The 22,928-nt window shown below is 44.8% G+C and overlaps 2 protein-coding genes across 2 annotated transcripts in view; both read right to left on the bottom strand.

Moving 5' to 3' along the window:
• LOC125172011 (retinal-specific phospholipid-transporting ATPase ABCA4) overlaps window positions 1-13,477 on the bottom strand; it is a 105,522-nt gene extending 92,045 nt beyond the window's left edge. Inside the window, exons 1-4 of the mRNA XM_047869409.1 lie at window positions 13,281-13,477; window positions 4,102-4,191; window positions 1,545-1,785; window positions 395-534 (exon numbers count right to left, since the gene is read on the bottom strand). Coding sequence (XP_047725365.1) covers window positions 395-534; window positions 1,545-1,785; window positions 4,102-4,191; window positions 13,281-13,283 — 474 coding nt within the window. The 5' untranslated portion in view covers window positions 13,284-13,477. The remainder of the gene's footprint in view (window positions 1-394; window positions 535-1,544; window positions 1,786-4,101; window positions 4,192-13,280) is intronic.
• A 3,869-nt stretch (window positions 13,478-17,346) lies between these two features.
• Window positions 17,347-22,928, bottom strand: part of LOC125171717 (retinal-specific phospholipid-transporting ATPase ABCA4-like) — a 32,980-nt gene continuing 27,398 nt past the window's right edge. The window contains exons 8-9 of the mRNA XM_047868872.1: window positions 22,115-22,242; window positions 17,347-17,635 (exon numbers count right to left, since the gene is read on the bottom strand). Of these exons, the coding sequence (XP_047724828.1) occupies window positions 17,399-17,635; window positions 22,115-22,242 (365 nt within the window). The 3' untranslated portion in view covers window positions 17,347-17,398. The remainder of the gene's footprint in view (window positions 17,636-22,114; window positions 22,243-22,928) is intronic.

Raw genomic sequence — 22,928 nt, 5'->3', positions numbered from 1 at the left:
TTAAAGCTAGATTTGGACTCCCTCTGAGGAAATGCTCTTCCTCCCTTCTTCCCTTTGTTCCTGGGTAGCCAGGGTTCAGAGAACAGTGATCCCTTCCATTAGATAAAATTCAGGCTCTGGGGAAGAAAACCTCATTGTAGGTTTTGTAGAGAAGGGAGGGCCCAGCCAGTGACTCTGGCACAAAGCATTCCAATGATGACTGTGGATGGGGGAGGAACCCAAGACTCCACTAAGCAAAAAACAAACATAAGGCTTGCTACCAGAGGGATATGAGTACTTGAGTGCCTGTGTGCATTTGCCTGTGTGCATGTGCACAGGCACGCATGCTCTTCCTCACTCTCTCATTCTTCTGGGAGGTCCAAGGTAGAAAAGGCAAGACTAGCTGGGACCTTACATTCTGCAGTATTCTGCGAGCTGCAGGAGAATCTGGAGTAAAGAGGATTTTTCCCATCAGCAAAGGTTTTGCTGCCCTCCAGGCTATTTTGGTGAGAGGGTTTGACTCCAGGCTCTGGATCAATGCATTACAAAAGGTCGCTGCCAGGAGAGAAGGGACAGATTTTAAAGAAACTCCAGTTGCTCAGAGCTAAACATAGTCATTAGTGTGTTCAAATCACATGTCTCATTCAACTCTATGCTGGAGGATTTGACAAATAACCTAAATTAATAGGCTGTACCCCACCAATAACAAGCTCATCATTAGTAAGTAACAAAATGCCACAGTGCATCTCAATAAGGGCCTCATCAGAGAAACAAAGGATGGGGTTTGCCCTGTGGTTTATTCTGCTTTAGAAGGAGGCTGAGAAGCCTGCCTGGGATTATAGCAAGGAACAGATGCCATTCTCACATGCAAGGGACAAGAAGCCAAACAAAGCCTCCCCTTGGAATCTCAGCTCTAGTCTCAATAATTTCCCTCCACATAGCTGCTTAATTTGTCGTGTGGGCTATCTTAGGGCACAGCTACTTCTGGTGCGTGCCTTGCTGCCTCTTTTCAATTTTTAACTAAAAGGTCACCCAGTTGTATTTCTTCCCCACTCCACCCTCCCGTACCCCACAGAAGCCTCCCCCTCCCAAAATAATAAAAGACGGGAAAGATGGCTTGCCAGGGACCTGCCATTTGAAACGTAACTCAGTACTGCACACACAGAATTTCACTGCACTGTGTTTGTAAAAACATCCTGCAGCCGTGTTTATTTGCCAGGGCCCTTCTGACCTGAGCTTTGCTTGTAACTCTGGGTTGCCTCCTCATTTATCTTTCTTCCCTTCTTCAGAACTTAACCCTAGTTCAGTCAGATCAGTGGAAAATGTCCCCTCTGTTCCCCTTCCAAGTGGGTCTCAGTTCTTTCCCTGGCTCATATCCAAAATGTTTTTATGAGCATTGCCCCTTTCCTCCAAGGGGAAATGGACTTTCTGGAAGAAGATTCTTTGCCTGGGGCCCCTTAACAAAACCAACTTAACCCCAGGACTGGGGTTCCCTGGAAGTGTTAAACCATCAGCTTAACCAGCATCAGATGCCATTTTACATACACATGACTCAGAAAACTTACTTGTTCTTTTGTCATAAGAATAGACAGGATCTTTCCTTGTGGAGTCAATCCCTAGGAAGGCCTTATAGTTATTGTCTTCATACCAGTTGAAGGAGAACACTCGAGAGCCTCCTCCCTCTGGGTAGCCACACAAGAGGTCAGACAGGATGCTCATCAGCTGTGTGAAGGTCTCTGGACCCCCAGCCTGCATGAGAGGCCTGGTCACCCACAGCAAGTCTTGAACACTCGGTTGATGAACGAACTAAGGCAAGGCAAATGCTCCAGGTTACTTTAAGGCAGTTAGAATCATCATCACTGTGACGCCAGAGCTGCAAAGTTTGGGGAGACCTCCACATATGCGTTTAACTCTCATATTGAAAAGAAAACATACATATTCTCAGCAATTATTAATCTAGCTGTGAAATAAAAACCATCTTCCATCTACTCAGGGCCTAAAAGGAAACTAGGATGAGGCTCAAAGAAAATCAGAGTGAATTCCAATGTATTTTCCTATCCCTTCTTTTGTCCAGTACCCTTTATCTGGATTCCTTGGTAATATGTACTTGGATAAATGTAGAGAATATTTCTTTACAAGCCAGTTCTTGGATTCTGTTACCCCTCAAGATGGGGATACTGGAAAAAAATGGAAATAAAATGATAAAGGAATGGTTCCATCCTAAAAAAGCAAGATCACAGCAAATTTCTTTGGCTAAGTAGTTTAGAATTTAGTTTCTTATATTTGGAAAATTACCTTCTTATTAGCTTAATTTTATCAAAGGTGAATTCTTCTATTTCCCTGAAATGTGTAGTTTGTAGTTTCTGTGTGTGTGTGTGTGTGTGTGTGTGTGTGTGTGTGTGTGTGTGTGAGTGACTTAAGATGCAAGCAAATATAGAACAAAGTCTCCGTTCTTGGAAAAACACGTTGTAAATTCTGCACCATACTAAGAACAGGCTGGTGGTCTTCTCCTCTCCTTGTGGGTACCTGTGGTCCTTGTTGGACTCATCCTCTGAAGGTAGATCTGTAATGCTAAGAACTAAGTTGAGGGTTGCCAGAGTTGTCAGAGTCTCAGGTTCCATATGCCACCTGGCTTTGGTTTAGGGGAAAATACAAAATAAAAACAATGCTGCTTTTATTCCCCAAACACACTTACTACTAATTTCCAAAGGCACTTGGGAATTAAAAAAAAAAGAAAGAAAACATTAGGATTCAAATCACAGGAGACTTAAAACAGTTCCCCCTACTTCAGTAAGTGATGTTTACCTGCCATCCCTGTCTTTGTCCACATGCCACCACTTGCCCTCTGAAACTGTTGAGTGCTGTGTAGAATCCACACTGTGAGTCATGCCTATAATCACAGTCTAGGCTTCAATAATAAAGTTGGAATCTCAAATTGCTTCGACAACAGTAAGTCTTATGATAAGTCTTGAAAGAGGTTATTATCATTATTATGTTGCTCATTTAATCAAAGCACTTGGAGATGAAGGGGCTGTTCTGGGGTCAAATGGTCTAGTATCAGTTAATATAAACTGAGCCATCTGCTGCAACCCAGTTCAGAAATGCTTACACTTGCTATCTAGACAGGCAAGAAGACTTCTGGGACTCCCACACGGAATGAGGAGTGTTGATATGTTTTGGGAACTTTTTTCACATCCTCTACCATTTTCTACCCTATTAGACTGCTAAGAATTTTTTAAATGCTTATGAAGAAAAGAATGTCAGAGACTCCCACTAGAACAGGTGGCCATCAGTACAATGGACCTTTCTCTAACTTTCCCTCATAGCAGCACTCACACCCTGCTCAGGATGAACTCAGTTTTATGCAGACAGATTCCGCAATGCAATTTTCCAGGTTGGCTAAGCCCAAGTCAGCTGAGAAATACTGGAGGGCAGAAATGTTTGGCGAAAATCATACTTCAGCTTTTGCCTCCCTTTCATAATCACACTTGAAGGTAACTTTATTTTACGTTGCTCTTCCCCATTAGATTGCATGTTTCACAGGATAGTGATCATACTTGTCTCTTCATTATTATGCCCCCAGTAGTTTTCATCTATTGAGTGGAGAATCAATTCCTATATGGAAAAGGCTTGGGCAAACAGATGTTAATTAAAACATGCACTTCTTTCACAAAACACAAAAATGTCAATTATTTTATGATGGAACGAGTCAATATATTTAAGACACTTTAAAATAGTGCCTGTAAGCACTCTGTAAGTATATGTTGTTGCTATTAGCAGTATAGATTTTAGGTGAATTGTAAAAGCATAAGAGGATGAACCACATCAATACTGGAAGGAGTTAGATTCAATGCAAATCCACTGATAATCTGCCACACAAGACAAGGTGCCATTTCTTCCTAGGTGTGAAATCAGAACCATGGTTCCCTTCTTTTTGCCTCCAACCTAGGAGCACAGATAATTAGGATATGAACAGGTGCTTTGAAGTTACTAGATGGAAAGTTCAAACAGTACTTCTCCTTGAACAGATCTAAGGTAAAATTAAGTTGTTTGATATAGTAAGTGTGGTAAAATGGTGGAAAGATATAATAAAATTATCATTAGTATCATCAGGCTACTTACCTCTTGAATTCTTGATGACATAACAGATAATATTCTTCCCCAGGATCTCAGATTGATACCTGGAGAACTGCTGTCCAGGAGTGTGGGAAGCTATGATTGATAGGAAAAAATATATAAAAAGTTTATAGTATGTGTATATACATATATATGTATAGGTTATACGTATACACATGGGTGCTATCCGATCTCCCGTATGCTTGAAAAACATTTCCTCCCTTTTTTTCATCACAGGACCTCTTCTGCTAAATTACTTTCAAAAGCAAACTTGTTTTATCTAATTCAGGAAAATCAATTCCGAGTGATGCTGCTGAGCTAGCCAATCACAAATAGTTTCACCGTGACATTAAATATGCCAAAGCGATTCTGATTGCTGGTTTAGCAACATCAAACAGGCCTCCTGGAGGAAGGAAAACAGCACAGCTGCTGGACTGTAAGGGAAGGCTGTGCGCAGAGGTGCCCATCTGTGTACCTTGGGCTCTGCAGATACTCTCAGGCTTCCGCACTGTTCACGTCTCTGCTCCCTTTGTGGCCTTTCAAGTAGGCTGTGACCCTTCCTCTGTTCAACACTATTTTCTTATATGGAAGATTTGGCTAGTTGTGTCATGCTGCTTTTAAAGCTGCTGCTGTAGCTTTGAAAAGTTTCCTTGAAGATTATCTAGTTGACGGCAGTGTTCTGGTGATCCCAGGCCCATGTGACAACACAAAACTATTCACCACTTTCTGTCTATATGGGGAATGTGGAAGCCCACAAGTTTGCTGGCTCCAAACCTGAGCCCAATTTGAAAAATTCACTTTCCTGAAACCAAGTTCTAGTCCTGAGTGAATGGCTTCATTCTTTATAGTTTCAGAACTGATTGAACCACTGATCCTGTGTCTTTTAGGAATGAATTCTAAGTTTTAAGATGGTGGTCTTCAAAGTGCATCTTGAGTACGTCTGCAGGGGCTTTGCATTTTTAACAAAATCAATGTGTAATATCTGACTCAAATATCTGTGGACCACAAGCCACAAGCCTCAGCTTTTTATGTGCCAAGGTGGTTCTCCTAAATGACGGGTGGGCTGATCCAGCCACGGCATAGCTGAGAAGCAGGTGGAATTAGGGTGTGAGCAGTCTAGCCTCCCATTTCAAGCAGTGGTCCTGCCCTCCCTTCTCCCTGCTGTAGGTGCAGGGGCCCTCGCATTCTCTCTGACCTGGATACTGGAGAATAAATATAGGCACACTCATGGAACACCAGCATTTCTAGCTCATTTTCTAGCTGGAAAATGAAAGGTTTTGTTCTGAGAGCTACAAAGCAGACAGGAGAACAATTTACCAGAGGAAGTAGCAGCAAAGCCACCACTGAAACTACACCACTGAGAAGCATCTTCCCTCCTTAACCTTCACACTGAGCCTAGCTATTGGTCTTGCCAGGACTTCTTTTCAAACTCCTTGAAAATAGTTTCAGCATACGCTGGGCAAAGCACTTTAATTCCTGTTTTCATTCCATGGGAGGGTGGGGCTGAGAACAGTAGGCAGGGAGGAAACCAGCAGGTAAAAATGTATGCCAGTGGCAAGTTATCACCAACTCCTGTTGATTCACCTCCTAAGTACATCCAATAAGATCTATTAGAGATGAAAGGAGATCTCTAAGAGATACAGCAATAAAATGTCATGTGTGCACCTTATTTTGATTCTGAACCTAATAAACCAACTGCAACAATCAGAGGGAAAGTGAACATGATTGGGTATTAGATAATATTAAGGAATTATTGTTTTGTTGGGTATGATCACAGAATTGTGGTTTTGTTAAAACAAGTAAGTTTTCATCTGTTAGAGATACATAGGGAAGTATCTAAGGGTGAAATGATATGTTGCCTGTGATTTGCTTTAAAAGATTTCAGGGAGGGGCTCCTGGGTGGTTCAGGTGGTTGAGTGTCCAACTCTTGATTTCGGCTCAGGTCATCATCTCATGGTTCATGGGTTCAAGCCCTGCATGGGACTCTGTGCTGTCAGTGTGGAACCTGCTTGGGATTTTCTCTCTCTCTCTCTCTCTCTCTCTCTCTCTCTCTCTCTCTCAGAATAAAAAAATATATATATTGGGGGAAAAAAAGTGAGGAACAGATTATAACAACAGCCAAATGTTGAAAATAGCTGAAGCTGTGTGACAGATAAATGGGAGTTCATTATATTAGTCAACTTTTATACTTATTTCTGTAATAGAAAGTTTTAAAAATAGAGGCTATTTACAAGCAAAAATAAGTAAATAGCTGAATAAATGAATACTAACTAAATAATCCCTCCTATCCTTTTTCTCTTCCTCACTAGGACTGCCTTTGCCCATGCTCTCCATGCCTCTCTCCCAGAACACTTCATCAGAATAGCCTTCCTGATGGACCCTAACTTCTAGATTCCTTCCTTCCAATGCATTCCCCAAACTGTAACCTGAGTTACTTAACAGGCCAATCCAACCATGTCACCTCTCCTGCTCAAAGATCTTATATAGCTCCCTACTGCCTCCAGGAGAAAGAGTCAGTATCAGTGCTATACACACATGGCCTCTCATGAACTGGTACATGGCTCCCCCTCTAGCCTTCTCTCTTGCTTCTCTTCCATAGAGCTGGACTTCTTTCTACATTTCCTAATATGTAGGTCTATCTGATTTTGCTAATGGTGATAATGCCTAGCTTAAAAAAACTACATTGCCCAGCCTCCCTTGTATATGGGGTGATCATGTGACAAAACTGGACCAATATGGTGTCAGGAAAAGTCACGAAGTGGGGCTTCTGGGGAACACCATTTGAAGAAGGAACACTGGAACACTGCTTGGAACACTGATGTGCTGAGAGAGGTAGAGCAGACATCTCAAGATCACCAGATGACAAGCACATGCTAGGGATGAGTGGCAGATGGAAGAGGAGCCTGGGTTCTTGGGAAAATTTGTGGAGCCTCCACATCACTCCTGAATGACCTACTGCAGGACCCTGCTTTGGAAAGAATATGAAACCCACTGTTTTTTTCAGCATTCTGTTACAATTTCTAAGTGACATAACTACACACTTGACAAATAGGAATAGACTGTCTGCTATGTGCCAGGTGCTGGGGGGGGGGGGGGCGGGTATTGCAATGATCAAAACAAAGTTCTCCCTTTAATTAAGTTTACCTTCAAGAATCTCACTGATGTATCTTCAGCTTTCCTTTCACTATTCTCACATATATGTGCTCAAGATCCTCACATGTGAGAGAACTTCCTCTGATGCCTTATTCCCTGGTAGCTACAGTCTAACTGCCTTCCTCCAGTCTCTATTCCCAAATTTCTTGGAAAAGTAGTCCATGTTCAGTGACATCAATTCATCACCAATACTTCTGTCCTCCATCCTCACCATCCAACCAAGATGCTATAACATTCTAGCTAAATCCCCAGTTTCTTCCTAGTTTTTACGTCTAATAGACACTTTTGATTCTTGTGTTTTCAGACCTCTCTGCTTCTCTCAAGACTTTTAATCATGTCCTTTTCATTCCTCAATGTCTGTGACACTGCTCTTCTCTGGTTTGCTCTGATTTTTCTCTGATTTTTCCCATGAGCTCTTCTGCCTCCACCTTCTCTTCAGTGCTGAGGTTCCTGAGGGCCTCTGTGGCCTCACTCCTCTCACTTTGCATACTCTCTCTGGATAGTTTCATTCCCCTCATCATTTAATCTGCTACCTTTTTGTTGATGACTTCTACTCCCAACCCCTACCCCCAACCATCTGCTGGACCTTTGCCCAGATCCAACTCATCCTAAACTAATCACATCACCATCCCCAGACCAGCTTCTGCTCCTGTGCACACTTCTTCAGCTGGTGGCACCAACTTCTGCCCTGTTACCAAAGCTAAAAGCCTAAAAGTCATCACTGATCCACACCCATTCCCATTCCATTGTCAAAATCCTCAGCCTAGAGACCTAGGAACTGGTACTCAGTCTGAGTGTGGGGCAGGATAAGCCCTCAGATTGCAAAGAGGGTAGCCAAGGGACATATGAAAAACTGGTATGGGAGGAAGCTGGAGTCAAGGACTAGAGTCCTAAGTGCAGAGAAATAAAGCAACCAGGTCCTAGGTAATGAGAAGGAACCCAAAAGGGGCTAGGAACCCAGAGCGTGGAAAATAAAGAACTGTCACATTCATGTGTCCGAAGAGATTGGACATCAGTAAGTCACCAGCTCCAACTGTTTTTAATTACTTCCCCTTCTTTGTGAGTTTGTTGTCTATTTTCCTCATTTGACTGTGGGCTGAGGATGATCGGAGGCTGTGTTTTACATAAGTGGACATCTTTTCTCCATCCCCTCTCTTTTACCTCCATAGGTTCTAGGCATAGTCTGCTCTTAAAACTCCATCCTGCGTCAAATTCAACCAACACACAGGTGAAAAGCACCTGTGTCTCTGTCATATCTACATATCAATATGGATAGATTTCTACATATACACTTTTGAAGGCCCTTAATTTTGCTTTTGAAATTATTTAGCTTTGGGTAGCTCACTTAATGAATGATCCGATATGATTTCTTAGCAATCATTGCAAATACTTAGGAATGTTTGTAAAGTTGGACTACAAACAAGCTTTTGAATTTTAAATTTTATGAATACTAAATTTAACTAAACTTGAATAATATTATCTTCCTTAAACATTCTATGTAATGCTTATTAATTTCAGTTTTAAAGCTTTTTCTTTGTATTTCAGAGCCATAATTTTTTTTATTTTCAAGTCTCAAACATTCTTGTAGGCCTCTGCAAAGCTACACCTATCACTTCAGAGCCTAATAAATAAAATGGCCAATCCATCCCATTCCACCCCATTCTCACCACCACTCCTAGTGGCCACTGTCAACTCATCTGAAACCACCTTGACTTCTCCAGAAAGTCTTCCTTCCCTCACTACCATGCTCTTTCAGCCTTCCTTCCCCATGAATTAGGTGCTCCTCCTAGCTGCTAGTAGAATTCTCAGGGCATTCATTTATCATTTTTACATTGGTTTACTATTATTTGTAATGTGTCTGTTTCTCCACTATACTGTAAACATAAAGCATAGTAAGCATAAAGATAGGCTTTAATTTTGTATCTTCAGGGCATGGTGCACAACAGATGCTCAATAAATATTTTATAGTAATTAATGAGTAAATTAACTATAATCTAGTGGGGAAAAGACAGAGTATATTGAGGTTTTGGGTTCCATGAGGTATGTCTCTACAGATATAATGGTGACTTACAGGAAAGGAGTGGTCAGTTCCACCTGGGGACGGGAAAGGTTACTGTTCGAAAGAAGACAAGGTGATGATCCTGAGGGTGAGGACAGTGTTTGTGGATGGAAAGGGAGGGCCAGGAATTCCAGGTGGAGGGAGGAATGTGAAGAGAGAGTGACTAGAGACATAGCCAGATAAGAACAAGACCAGGAATTTGGGGGAGAGGAGACAGGAGGAACAACAGCTTGAGATGCATTTTTATATCTAGTTAATATTCTTTTTCGATCTTGCTAATAGTAATATTCATTATTCATATATTTACTAAGTTCCAGTAATGTGCTTATACCATATCTGCAATTCTTGTCCTAGCTCTTTCCAGTGGAGATGGTAAATGACGGGGGTCTCGTATTCACATCTTTTACCATTTACATCTCAGAACAGTGCCTGCCCCCTCTAGAGAACTCTCCATGCATATCTAGTCACCGACTGTCTGACTGATGTTGCCATAAATTATAAAATAACTTTCCCAGGGATCTCCTCTTCCTTTGGTTTCCTCCCCCATTATCTATTCAAATTCACATGGATTGTTCCTGCCAAAAGAACCGGAAGAGACTATAAGTTTATTTGAATGGAAATGTAAAAACATTTCTGGAAGAAAGGTCAGAGACCAAAATGGCAAGTATCCTCCCTCTCTGTCTCTCAATCACACATGCACCCCACTGCTTCCTATGCCAACACATTCTCTTAATTTCCCAAATAACAAGTAACCCTTCCATGTCACAACCGGGCTCAACACTGTCAACCCAAGTTCAAGGTCTGATTAGGCCTCCTTAGAAAGACTGGATATATAAACAGGGCTATGGAAAGGGTATGTCCCTATCATTTCCCATCATGTGTGGTTGGTCTGGGAATGGGGGGAGGGGATCCCTGGGCCTTGATCTGTATTCAAGAAATGGATAGAAGGACCTAGCTGGCAGCCAAAAACACTCTATATTAGGTTTCTATTTGGGTTCTCAAGGGATAAGAAATATGTCTGTCCTTTGGGACTACATATTATTTTTTGCTAAGGAAGAATAAAGCATATTAGCTACTAAAAAAAAAATCTTGCTTGAGCAATATTTGCTGATGCTTTAGACCCAATAGATTAATCAAACAGATACCACTCTGCCGACACACAAAAGAATGTTTTTGTGAGTTGAGACTTTTGTTTGTTTTACTTTCTCCGATTCAAAAAAGACCATCTGGAAAACAGTATTATTTCTAAGCTGAGGATCTATCTAACACAAGGGTAAATAGGTAGCCTCAGGTTAAAAGTGTATTTACAGGGATGACATGGCCTTTGGGAGCTGGTGGAAGGTTCTGGAGTGAAGGATGAACTGCTGTTTTGAAAGCACCCAGACAGAGGTGAAAAGCAGACGAAGCTGTGGATAGACAGTACAGGCTTGCTGTGTTCAGTCCTGGGCTGCTGCTACAGGAAATCCAGATTTATCCAGGAGGGAAGTTGTTGCTGGGCAACTGGGAGAATGTGGATTTGAAGTATGTTTGTTGCAACCTGACAGTTGTTAAGCATCAGATGAAAAGAGAGGAAGCAGGCTTCAGTGGTGAGGGGGCAACCAGGAGGGGACACCCTGAGTACCAGGAAATGCGTCATGAGTGGAGAATTCAGACTAAATCACTCAGGGTTGGGGGAAATGCCAAACTGTCTCTACCAGGAGAGGTCACAGAGACATGCTGTCTCCCAAGACTGGAAGGGACAGAGCATCTGAATGAGAGGGTGGGCTCTGGAGTATGTGAACAGACAAGTGATGGGACTTTGCTTGGCTCCAAAGAAACTAGGCCTTTTTTCCTCTGCTGTGACTTCAGTCCCGATATTTGTGGCTGATGAAAGCAAAACTGAGTTTGGAATCTAAGGGCAGTTGAAAGGTCAATGCGTGAGACAGACTCTTGCTAGTCTGAGGGGTCTGAGAAAGGAGAATGTCCTACCTAAGTGTTTGAGCAGAACATTTCTGGGAGTATAGCAATGACAAGGGAGCAAGGGGGCCTCTGCAAAGTGGCTGCATTCCTGCTTTGGTAAGAGCAAAAATGCTTTGTTTCAAAGTGCTTTTCCATCTCTTCTCTAATGTGAATTTCACTATCACATTAGACAACTAGCATAGGTCTTATTATCTGATTCTACAAATGGGGAGCAAGTGTAGCAAGTAAGCAAACTGTCACTTAAATGACAGCAAGTTAGGGGCCAACCCAGAGCCAAGACCCAGTGTCCTGACCCCCAGATCTGTGTGTGCTCCAGCAGGCTGCCCAGCCTCTGGTCCTCTCACTACTGCGTCCATGCTCAGGGGAGAAGCTGATTACTTCATAAGGAGAGTTAAGGAAGAATCTGTGACTATGAGACACTTGAGGGAAGGACATATACTAACAATAGGTAAGAAAGAAATTTTAGTGCAAAAGTTCTTAACCTAGGGCCTGGCTTCACAGACTCCATGAACTCCTACCCTGTGTGTCTACGTGAACTTCTATTTCTTTAGGGAAAAGGTTTAGAGCTGTTATCAGATTCTCAAAGGTAGTCCTAATTCATAAAAAGGTTAAGAACTATCAGAGGCCAAAATCCTTCTCAAAACCAGTTTACCCTGGAGAGAACCTGATCCCTAATACATTGGTGCTCAATCTGTATCTGCTAAGCAAAGGCCAGGACCCAGGACCTGTTATCAGAAGAGCAACTTTCGCAAGGGTCCTCTTGTGTCTGATTTTCATTTTGACCTCTCAGTATTTTTTTCCTTTTAAATTGATGAAAATAACATCTCATGTATCATGAAAACACACTCTGGCCTCCTGTATGCCTGGGGCCCACAAGAAATCTAAGTAGACCAGTAACAATCAAGCCCATTGGCCAGATGCACATTTAATGTACATTAATGTTTCTCTTTCCTATTTCCTCTTTATTTCTTTACCGAAATCCATTCACCCAGTGGAGATTTTGATTGTAATAGATACATGGTTTTACAGATGCAGGCAGAACAAATACTAATGCTATAAACCAAATATACTTGCTGTGAGCTTTATAATTTTCAAAAAAGCAAAAACCCTAATTTCTGACATCATTTTATTTTCATCCAACAGCTGCTGCCCCTCGCCCATGCTGCTGGCACTGGGTATCACTCCTTTCTCTCCCTCCCTCCCAAAACTCACACAGAAGTGGGAGAAAGTTGTCAGTCCAAAGATTGAGAATCGGGAGGGAGAGGAAATCATGAGGTTAAGTCATTAACGGAACCTCATTATAAATTCCTGGAGACTGGGGCTTTTCCAGAGAATTGTGACACAGCACCATTATCTGAAAACTGAAATGCGCTAAGTTGAATTTAACAAACTGCAATGAAAGATCCCAGAGAACAGAAACCATGGCCATCTCACATGGGGCAGTCCACCCACATTTATTCCCCACGATTCAGCAAGTTAGGGAGCAGAGCCAAGAACAAAGCAGGACATTGAAAGGCGCATACGGTCAACCCCCAAGACCGGGTCCTTCCGCGTTCCAATCAGTGTTCAGCCGCCCCACAGTGAAAGAGATATAGGTGAAATGAAGTCAGAAAATTAAAAACTGTGACAGAATAGTGGCTGAGAGCAAGTAAGGAAAACCGAACTGTGCCACACCGAAAGCGGTTGCAAAGGGGAAAACCGGGGGCCAAAATGCCCGTGAGGCCAAATTTCCTCCATCAACATCCATTGAGAAGGGGGAAGGGAGGCAAATTCAGATTTCCCAGCAGTGTGGCAGGTCTTGGCACAGCCTTCGTTCCCCTGCCGAACTTCCACAAATAAACATTCAGAGCAGAAGGGACAGATTTGCTTCTCAGCAAGATTTCAAAGCTGTGCAGCAGAGTCGGAGAGAAAACAGGAAGGACCTTAGAGGGAGGAGAAGGAGGAGGAGGGGCATGCAAGCCTTGGGCCAAATCTGATGGGAAACGTCCCAACCCCTCACCCGAAACTGACATACCATTTTTACGAGGTGTGCAACGTTTCAGGTAGCGTTGGCGCGCACGCTACTTGATACAGATACCGTGGGCCCAGGCCTGAGCTGCTGGTTTTCCAGCTAGGGGCATCAAGCCCGAGAAGACCGCAGGTGAAACCAAGCTCTTTCAAGCTATCTCCGCCCAGCTGAAACCAGGAGGGCCTAAATCTCCTCAGAGAAAAATCCCGCCACCTGACAGTCCACCCAGGTCCCTGGGCGTGCGGCACGCGTGCGCGTGCCTGCCTGTACGCACGCCCCGGCAGGCACGTGCGCTTGGTGTGCGTGACTGTACGTATAGGGACGGGCGGGGTGGGAGTCAGGCCGCGGATACCGTGTTGGGATTATTTGAGGATGAGAACGCTGGCTTCTGATCTCCAAGGGGCCGAGGGAAAACACAGCTGGCCCCAGTTGGTGCTAACGGCCAAACCCTCCTCCCGGATTCCCTCAGCTGAACCTCCGGGTCTGGAGGTTGCACGCCCACCCACCAATGCACGCCCTTGCACCTTACACCACGGGGGCGGGGATTGTCACACCGGCTTGCTGACAGTGCCCCTCTTTCTTTGTTAATGAGCACTAACTTGGCATTTAATAAAACCTTATTTGCACACTGGCGGACACGCGTATGAGAAACAGCCCAGGAGAACAGAAGGTGCAGCATTCCCCCATGCTGCAGCTAAGCGTGGCTGCCCGCCAACCAGCTGCAACAACAGCCTAGTCCCGGAGGGGCCCCCACCCTTGGCCTCGGAGCAGCCCCTGCTTCCCTGATGGCCGTCTCAGAGGGTCTGAGGGTCTTCCCTGAGCCTTTCTCTGCTGCCTCAGGGTTGTTTTTCTGAAAACACTGAGAGAATAGGTACAGGAGCAGTAAAAGCAAAACTCTGGTGTTCATGCCTGCAATCTCTTTTGGGTTTCCTTATTAGTTATTATTATTTTTTAATGTTTAGCCACTCTATCCATTTTTCAAATGAAGAAGCACATTTCAAGGGCACCAGACAGGGTGTTTGTCTTCTTTGCTTGCACTCCATGCGTCCTGTCTTGGTCTCGTCTTTCCCCACAGAGAGGAGCAGGAGCAAGAAGAATGCTGGTAGGGGGTCGTCTTGGGGACCCACTTCCTGCTGAGTTTTTTTTTTCCTCCAGGGGGTCTCTGGGGCTATGAGTTGTCTTTGTTAAAAGAATGGCAGGGAGGATGGGGTCCACAGCACCCTGGTCTTATGGGTGATCAAATGAAAGCGCTTTGAAGCCTTAGTGGCATTTGGGATACTATTATTATGCTTCATCTACAGAAACTGAGACTGTAAATCAAACTCCTATGTTCTAGGTCAGTGATTCTCAACCTGGGAATCAAACTCCTATGTTCTAGGTCAGTGATTCTCAACCCAGCTGGATATTGAAATGATCTGGGAAGCTTTTAAAAACACTAAGGCCCACTGGGAGTGGGAGCCAGGCATTGGTAATTTTTAAAAGTTCCCCAGGTGGTTCAATGTGCAGCCAGGCTGGGAACCACTGCTACAGTGACCAAATGTTGTCAGTGTTGGTTTTTCTAACACCTTTTTGCTTATCTCAGGCTGAGAGCTCAGTGAGGGTGGGAGGGCTCATGGCTCAAGGCTCATGGCTGGAGACTTGGCCTCAGCACAGTGCCTAGCCCCTTGAAGGCACCCGGTCAGGTTTGAGTGCATGAACACATGTACAGAGGTTGTGAGCAACCACGCAGGACAAGTCTCAGGTCAGTGAGGACGACCAGCCAGAGTTCTCCTCTGGTTTCTGAACTCTAGCACTTACAGAAGGAAAGACTTTCTGGTCGTTCTGAAGCCAGTGACCTGAGTTTGGTTCCAGTCCCTAATGGAAATTTTTGCCTAGGTCCCCCTTTGTCCTGCTACAAGCTGTTTTCCCAGTATTGGTGGTCATGCCCTAAAGGTACATTTGCCTATTCCAGAAGCCAAGGTACTTCAAAAAGAGATGCATAACCCTGTCTTTTTTCTAGTGACCAGAGGATTGCACGATCCTGGGTGCCCAGGGCCCTTTAACACCTCTGCAAACACAGGTACTAGTCCCTAGCTGTGCTGGTGTTCAGCTGTCCAGAATAAGGGATCTTTATCACCTTACTTCCTCTTCTGATTCTAAAAGCAAACCAAGGAATGAGTCTAAAATTGACTCCCTTTGGAATTTTGGACAGAGAAGTTTGAACCACATGCCTTTAATTCTCCCTGCACCATGGGGAGCCAAGAGAGCTTTCTGGGGTCCTGGGCTCTCAGCGGTGATGGCATCCATAAGTACCGACCCCTCTTACCACTCTGGAGACCCACCTGATGAGATGAGCTGGGAACATTGTAGAGTAACATTCTAAGGGAGAGTCACACTTCGAAAGGAATGAAGTATAAACTCTGCCAGAAATGGAGGGGTCTTGTTTTATTTTGTTTTATTTTTAAAAGCTTTCAGCTTGCTTTTAAAGACAAGCTGAGAGTGGATTTTCTCAGACTTGAGAGAGCAACCATAAAAAGGCAAAAGGCAAATTCCTCAACGAAGTTCTCATGATTGACGTATTCCTACAACACAGTTTCAGAAATTAAAATGCAGGCACAAGAGGGGCACCTGGGTGGCTCAGTCCGTTAAGTGTCTGACTTTGGCTCAGGTCATGATCTCACCGTTCACGAGTTCGAGTCCCACATCAGGCTCTGTGCTGATGGCTCAGAGCCTGGAGCTTGCTTCAGATTCTGTGTCTCCCTCTCTCTCTGCCCCTCCCCTGCTCATGCTCTGTCTCTCTCTGTCTCTCAAAAATAAGCAAAAATTGAAAAAAAAATTGTTTAAATGCAGGCACAAGAAAAAACACAATTGGATCCTAGAAACATTTATATATATGAGCTATATATATAGTTATTATGTATAACTATATATAATTATTAAGTTATATTAAGTTATATATATATAACTATATATAATTATATATATAACTGTATATAGTTATTATATTATTATATATGTCATCTTCTCTGAAGGATTCTAATTTTGAGTGTTTCTTAAAGCATGGCCTACAATGATGTCCACTGGAATCCCTTAAGGTAACAGGGCAGGTTCTGGGCCCAGCCCAGATCTCCTGCATCAGTCTCTGGGGATGGCAATTTGGAACTTGCATCTTTTACCAGCTGCCCTGATGATTTTCATACACTCTGAAGTGTGAGAACTGCTGCTCTTCACCTCCTTTTTATAATTCCCTCTCATCCTCCTAGCAAAAGAGGAGGTATTATCAAGTCCCAAGAAGTGTGTCTGGGATGCAGTTCTAGAACACAGGTTTGAGCTAATTGAGGGCTTTCCAAATTTTTGAGACTATGAAGTTTTTTGTTACTCTTTTCTACCCAGAAAAGGCAACCTTTGTGGTCAAGAGCAGACCCAGAGTGTGAAGCTCTCATTTGTTGAAATTTATTAAATGCTTTACATTTATTTTTCCATGTCTCCCTTCTTAACATTCTATACAGTATTATATTTGTTTTATACATGAGTAATGGGGCCAGTAAAGGTCAGCTATCTTATGAAATGGTAGGGCAGGGAGTCAAACCAGGCCTTCTCCTTTCCACCACTGCTAGAGGTGGTAGAGAGGATTTGTCCCACATTTGGAGTGGACTCAGACCTGCCCCATAACTAAGGGTGAACCTAGCCACGTAACTACATAACCACATAACTTTTTTTATTTTTTTAATTTTTTTATTAAATATAATTTATTGTCAGATTGGTTTCCATACAACACCCAGCGCTCATCCCAACAGGTGCCCTCCTCAATGCCCATCACCCACTTTCCCCTCTCCCCCACCCATCAACCCCCAGCTTGTTCTCAGTATCTAGGAGTCTCTTATGATTTGCCTCCCTCCCTCTCTGTAACTCTTCTCCCACCCACCCATCCCCCATGGTTCTCTCATAACCACAAAACTAATGGTGAACCCAACAGTGACTCCTGGGTGCCTGGACAACTACTCTAGATATATTATCAGTCAAGATTCCTTAGGTCTTTGGAGCCTGGAGTTTCCTTAAGAACTGTGAACGCCAGGCTCAAGCCCTCCTGACTGTCAATCTGTGAGTCCCTGATGACCTGCGACAGGCTCCACTGTACCCAGGAATTACCTTCCACGAGGTAAGCCGCTAAATGCCTCCCTTACCACACGGAAGAGCTTGAAGAAGTCCACGTTGGCATACAGAGTGTCTTCCACCCACTGGAGGGTGCCCTGGGAGAGGGAGCACATGGCATCGCGCACTGTCTGTGCCCCACGGCGCTGGCTAAAGATTAAGAAGCGCTCCAGGAGGGCCTCGCTGCAGGCGATGTCCTTCAGTGTCAGGTCTGGGATTCCATGAGCAAACTGCAGGCAAGAGAAGCAAAATTGGAAACTTCCCTGTAGGAAAATACGAGCCACCCCAAAGGTGTCCATGTCCTAACAGACAGAACCTGTATATACATTGTGTTGTAGGGCAAGGGGAATTAGAATTGCAGGTGGAATTAAGGCTTGCTGATTAGCTGACTTTAAGACAAGGAGATTATTTTGGATTATCTGGGTGAACCCAATGGAATCACAAGGGTTTTTTGCTTTGTTTTGTTTTGTTTTTGTTTTTGTTTTAAACCTAGTGGAAGAAGGAGGTAGAAGACACAATGTCAAAATAATGTGATATGAGAAAGACTTGACTAGCCACTGCTGGGGAGGCCACCAGCCAAGGAATGTTGGAAACTGGAAATGGATTTCCCTCTAGATTCCCCAGTAAGAAATGAAGCCGTGCCAACACCTTGACTTTCAGACTTCTGACCTGTAGAACAAGAACATAATAAATTTGTGTTGTCTTAAGCCACTAAGTTTGTGGTGGTTTGTTACAGCAACCACAGGAAACTATACGCTCCCAAGCCTCATTTTATCAGAGAGCCACTTAAAATGTGAGAGATATGTTCTTAGCATGATGCTAAGGTACCATCAGGACCTACTCCCCTGAAGCTGAGGAGTGGGAGTGGCTAGGATGCATTCGGAGTGATGGCAAGAGACCAACCCCCTCTCTCCTTTCTCAATAGATTTAGCAAATAAAAATACTGGATGCCCAGTTAAATTTAGATTTCAGATAAACCATGAGCACCTTTTAGTATGAGTATGTTCCAAATAGAGTCCAAATGGGACATACTTATGCTAAAAAAATCATTTGTTTATCTGAAATTCAAACTAACTTGGATATCCTGTGTTTGATCTGGTGACCCTAACTGCTGGATAGTCCACAGCCTACAGCTCCCTGTGGAGCTCATGGGCAGTGACTCTTGGACCCTGAATCACAGTCCCCATGATGGCCTCAGAGACCAAGGAGACCTCAACCCTGCCCAGGGAGCCTTGGCCACCTAGGATACTAACTGGCCTCCTGACACCTAGGTATTGTGAACAGGTTCCTGAGCTTCCCTGGTCTCTGTGGTCTCCTCAAACCTTCAGATTACACAGTTCTCAGGGCAGGAGAGCAGGGCAGGTTTAGGCTCTACTACTTACATCCCTCCACCCCACCCCATCACCCGCTAAATGAGGCACAGGTCATGGCTGACATTGGGTTGATGTGGACTCCATCAAACTCAGGGGACTGTAACTGGGTGTATGTTCCAACAGAGCCTTTCTGTTTTGCCCACACTCTGCTTCTTATCTCTAGGCAAAATCCCACCCCCAACCCTAATCCCAGCATCTAGAACATTCTGAGGTGGAGGGAATCAATGAGCTCACTTTGTCCAAACCTCTAATATTCTAGGGGAAAAAAGCGATGGAGGAGGGGTTAGGTGACTTGAGAAAATTATACAGCAGGCTAGTGGGAAAGCTGGGATACCACAGAGGTTCCAGCTCATTCTTTCATTCAGTGACTCATCCATTCAATGCCCTTTCACTGAGTCCCTTTCTGCAGGGACTAAAACAGTTACTGGGGATACAGAAAATAAGGTGAGTTTTCTGCTCTCCAAGGAGTTTATCGGTTAGCTGGAAATGCAGGCATTTAAAGAGCAGGTAAGTGCTAAAGTGAATGCAGAGAAACCAGAGCACAGAAGAGGGAAGTGTTAAGAATAGCCAGGGTTTACTGAGCGTTTACTGTGTGCCAGACACTGTTCTAAGTGCTTTACATATATTAATTTTTTGACCCCCATAACAATCAAATATGGTAGGCACTTTTACTGTCTCCATTTTACAAATGAGGACACAGAGGCACAGAGTGGTTATTTAACTTGCCTGAGGTCACATAGTTAACTGTGCCACCATGCTGAGATTTGAACCGAGAGCTTGTGCTTTATCACTACCTCTTTGCTCCTTGTTGAGTAGGGAAGAGGGAGGGGCAAGACAAAGGAAGGAGGGATTATGAATGATTTCATTGGAGAGGCAACACTTGAGCTGGACCTTGAAGCAAGTCCAGGAGTTTACAGAGCTGGGTGTGGGAGCAGGGTGAGGGACAAGCCAGACAACTATTCCACTCTCATCGTCTAACAATTTCCTAGATGGAGGGAGACCTGCTCGGATGCCAGGCAGAGAGGACGAGGAGGGCCATCCAGTCCTGATGGTGAAGAACAAAATCCCATGTTTGCTGAGAATGACCGATCAGAGAGCTGTAAGCCACACATGGTTTTTTAAATTTAAAGTAATCACGGGGCACCTGGTGGCTCAGTCAGTTAAGCCTCTGATTTTCGGCTCAGGTCATGATCTCACGGTTCATGAGTTCGAATCCCGCGTCGGGCTCTGTGCTGACAGTTCAGAGCCTGGAACCTGCTTCGGATTCTATGTCTCCCTCTCTCTCTGCCCCTCCCCCTGCTTTCACTCTGTCCCTCTCTCTCACTCTCCCAAAAATAAACATTGAGAAAATAATAATAATGAGTTTAAAGTAATCTACATTAAATCACATTTAAAATTCAGTTCCTCAGCTGCACTAGCCCTGTCTTGAGTGCTACCAGCCGCATCCGGCTAGTGGCTACCATATTGGACAGCACAGAGAGAGAACACTGCTGCCATAGGGGAAAGCTCTGGTGCACGGTGCTGGGAAGGAGTTGCACAGCTGGATGGAGACTGAGTTAGAGATCAGGAGGCAGGTGTAGCCTGCAACCAGGCTGAGAAGCAGGGAGGGCAGGGGGGGGGGCAGAGAGAGCTGGGACAACAGGATTGGCCCAGAGAGAGATGGGACAACAGCATTGGCATCTGCAAGCAGCAGGAGTTTGGGGTTCCCAGCTCAAGCTCTCACGTTTGCTGATCAGGGAAGGACCAGCTAATCGGAGCAAGCAGCCTAAATAATAGCCAGTGACTCTGGCCCCTTCTCCCCACGTGAGAGGCTCAGCTCTGATGCCAGCAGCACAGCAACTAGAGATCCAAATGTCACACCAGTGAGGAACTGGAAAGAAATTTCCCCTAAATTCCTGCCCTTATCTCCATCTCCCTTTTATTACCAACTGGAAGTCATCACAGGCATTTCCAGGACTTAAGTTTTATGAGCTAAGAGAAAGCAAAGGGGAGAATGAGCCATCAATGCTGCAGCCACCACCCCCTCAGGTGGGGTGGGAGGGAGAGCAGAGCAGGGCCACCAGGCCTGACTTCAAGGGCCAAGGCCTGGGTGCTGTGGGCACTGAGTCCCAAGGGCCCTGATGGACCACCTCAAGGCTGACCCTCTGTTCCCCTCAGGTAGTTTCAGGGAAAACCTCAGGGTTTGAGAAGCCAGAAAAGCAGGTATGGGCTTCTTTACTGCTGTGCAGGGAACCAGCTTGAAAACCCCTTTCCACAGAGCCAGCCCTGCCCAGGAGGGTGGGATCCCCCTCCCTCCTCTGGGCTCAGACTTTATCTCAGGACTGACACCGGCTCTGAAATTCTCTGTTTATGTCTCAGTCTTCCCTGGGGTCTGGAGGAGGTGCAGACCTGGCCAGGAAAGGCAGGAGGGGCGTCTGCACTATGGGGCCACTGCTTATCTTACATTCTCACCGTGTTCATCACGCCAGGAACCCACAGGCCCAGGAGGCTGGGCAGGAGCCTGTGAGGCCCAGACTTTCACAGATGAGGAAGTCTTGTGTTAGTGGTGAACACACTGTGAATGCCTATAGGAGATTATGAAGGTGCATGAAATAGATTCTGGGGGGATTAGGTCAGAATGTGCAATGCGGATCGCCTGGCGCTGAGAAGAAAACATGCAGGAAATCAGAGGCCTGCCACCCGGGCAGGTTAGCTCAGCACACTCAGACACCGCATGCGTGGCCTGTTTTCACACCGAACTCTCCTCTTCCAGTTATTTCCATGGCTGCCTTCTGTTCAGGCAGGTCTACTCAGATACCACCTCGGCAGAAAGGCTCTCCCTGACTGTCTCATTCCAGTAGGCCCCCACCCCATGCCTCCCAGCTCCTCCCTAACTCCCAACTCTGTCACGTTTTCTTCCCAGCACCTATCTTAACCTGGAAGCGCTTATTTGATTATTACTTGTTGTTCCCACTGGAATGTAAGCTCCCAGAGGCAGGGGCTTGCCTGTATTGTTCACACTGTAGTCTGGTACCTAAAATGTCCCTAAGTATTTGATGAATACATGAAGAAACCCCAGTTTCCTCAAATATAAGAGGAGCTACGTGATCTCTAAGGTTCTTTCCAGCTATAAAAATCTGAGCTGTTTGAAGTGTTTCCAGGATTTGGCCTGCTTCAGAATCCTATGATGGGAAGGCCCATTATCTCAAGTGACCCCCAGGTATTTTTCTGAATATTTGGAACAAAGCATGGATTCTGAATGTGAAAGCAAGAAGGAAAAATAATGCAAGGTCTCCCCTGTTTTTCTCAGGCTCAGGGCTTACCTTTCCACTCCAGGGACCAGTGACATCCACCCACCTGCTCAGGACGAACTTGGGAGTTGACCAGAAGGTAGACGACTGAGTCAGACAGGCCAATATTTTTCATGAGAAATAGCGTCAGTGTTTCTTCATCTTTTAGGACATCCCGAATTCGTATCCCTCTTCCTGCATATGAATGAAAGAACAGGGTGACAAATGGGGAAGGAGTCAAAAAAGGAAAAACATGTAGAACTGATTGGAAACATTTCTAATTGGCTCTCAGCAGAAGACTCTGTTCTTGGGTTCCCTCGGAGCTTGGAGGTGAGGGCTTCTGCCAGTAGGCTGTCACCAACACAGTCACAGCATTTACTGCTGACGCAGCCTGGCAAAACTTAGTGAGAAGGCACAGAAGGTGGAAAAAGTTAGCTCAGGGCAGGGGAGAGGGTCATCAGATGCCTGGTGGAATTGGTCTGTAACAGTGACTCTTAACCGGATGGGGGTGAGGAGCTAAAGTGGGGCAATTTTGTCGCCCCTGGAAATATTTGGCAACGTCTGGAGACATTTTTGTCTGGGGAGGTGCTATTGGGTAAAGTCCAGGGATGCTGGTCACATTCCACAGTAGACAGGATAACCTCCCTCCTCACTACAAACTGAGGAACCATCTGGTCCAAAATGTCATTAGTGTTAAGGTTGAAAAAAACCTAATCTAGGGTCAGAGGACATACATGCTGTGTCCACACTGTGTTGTCACAGGGTAGAGGACCCTTCCTGGCATTTCTGCCATCTTAGCTAAGGCTCTCAGCTCAGGGTGTTGACATGGGCAAGGAGAGGTGGGGCTGTGTGAGGCAAGAAAAACTTCAAGTGGGAAAGAG

This window comes from Prionailurus viverrinus, chromosome C1 (genome assembly GCF_022837055.1).
Source record: "Prionailurus viverrinus isolate Anna chromosome C1, UM_Priviv_1.0, whole genome shotgun sequence".
NCBI lineage: Eukaryota > Metazoa > Chordata > Mammalia > Carnivora > Felidae > Prionailurus > Prionailurus viverrinus.
This window is presented reverse-complemented; position numbering and strand designations above follow the sequence as displayed.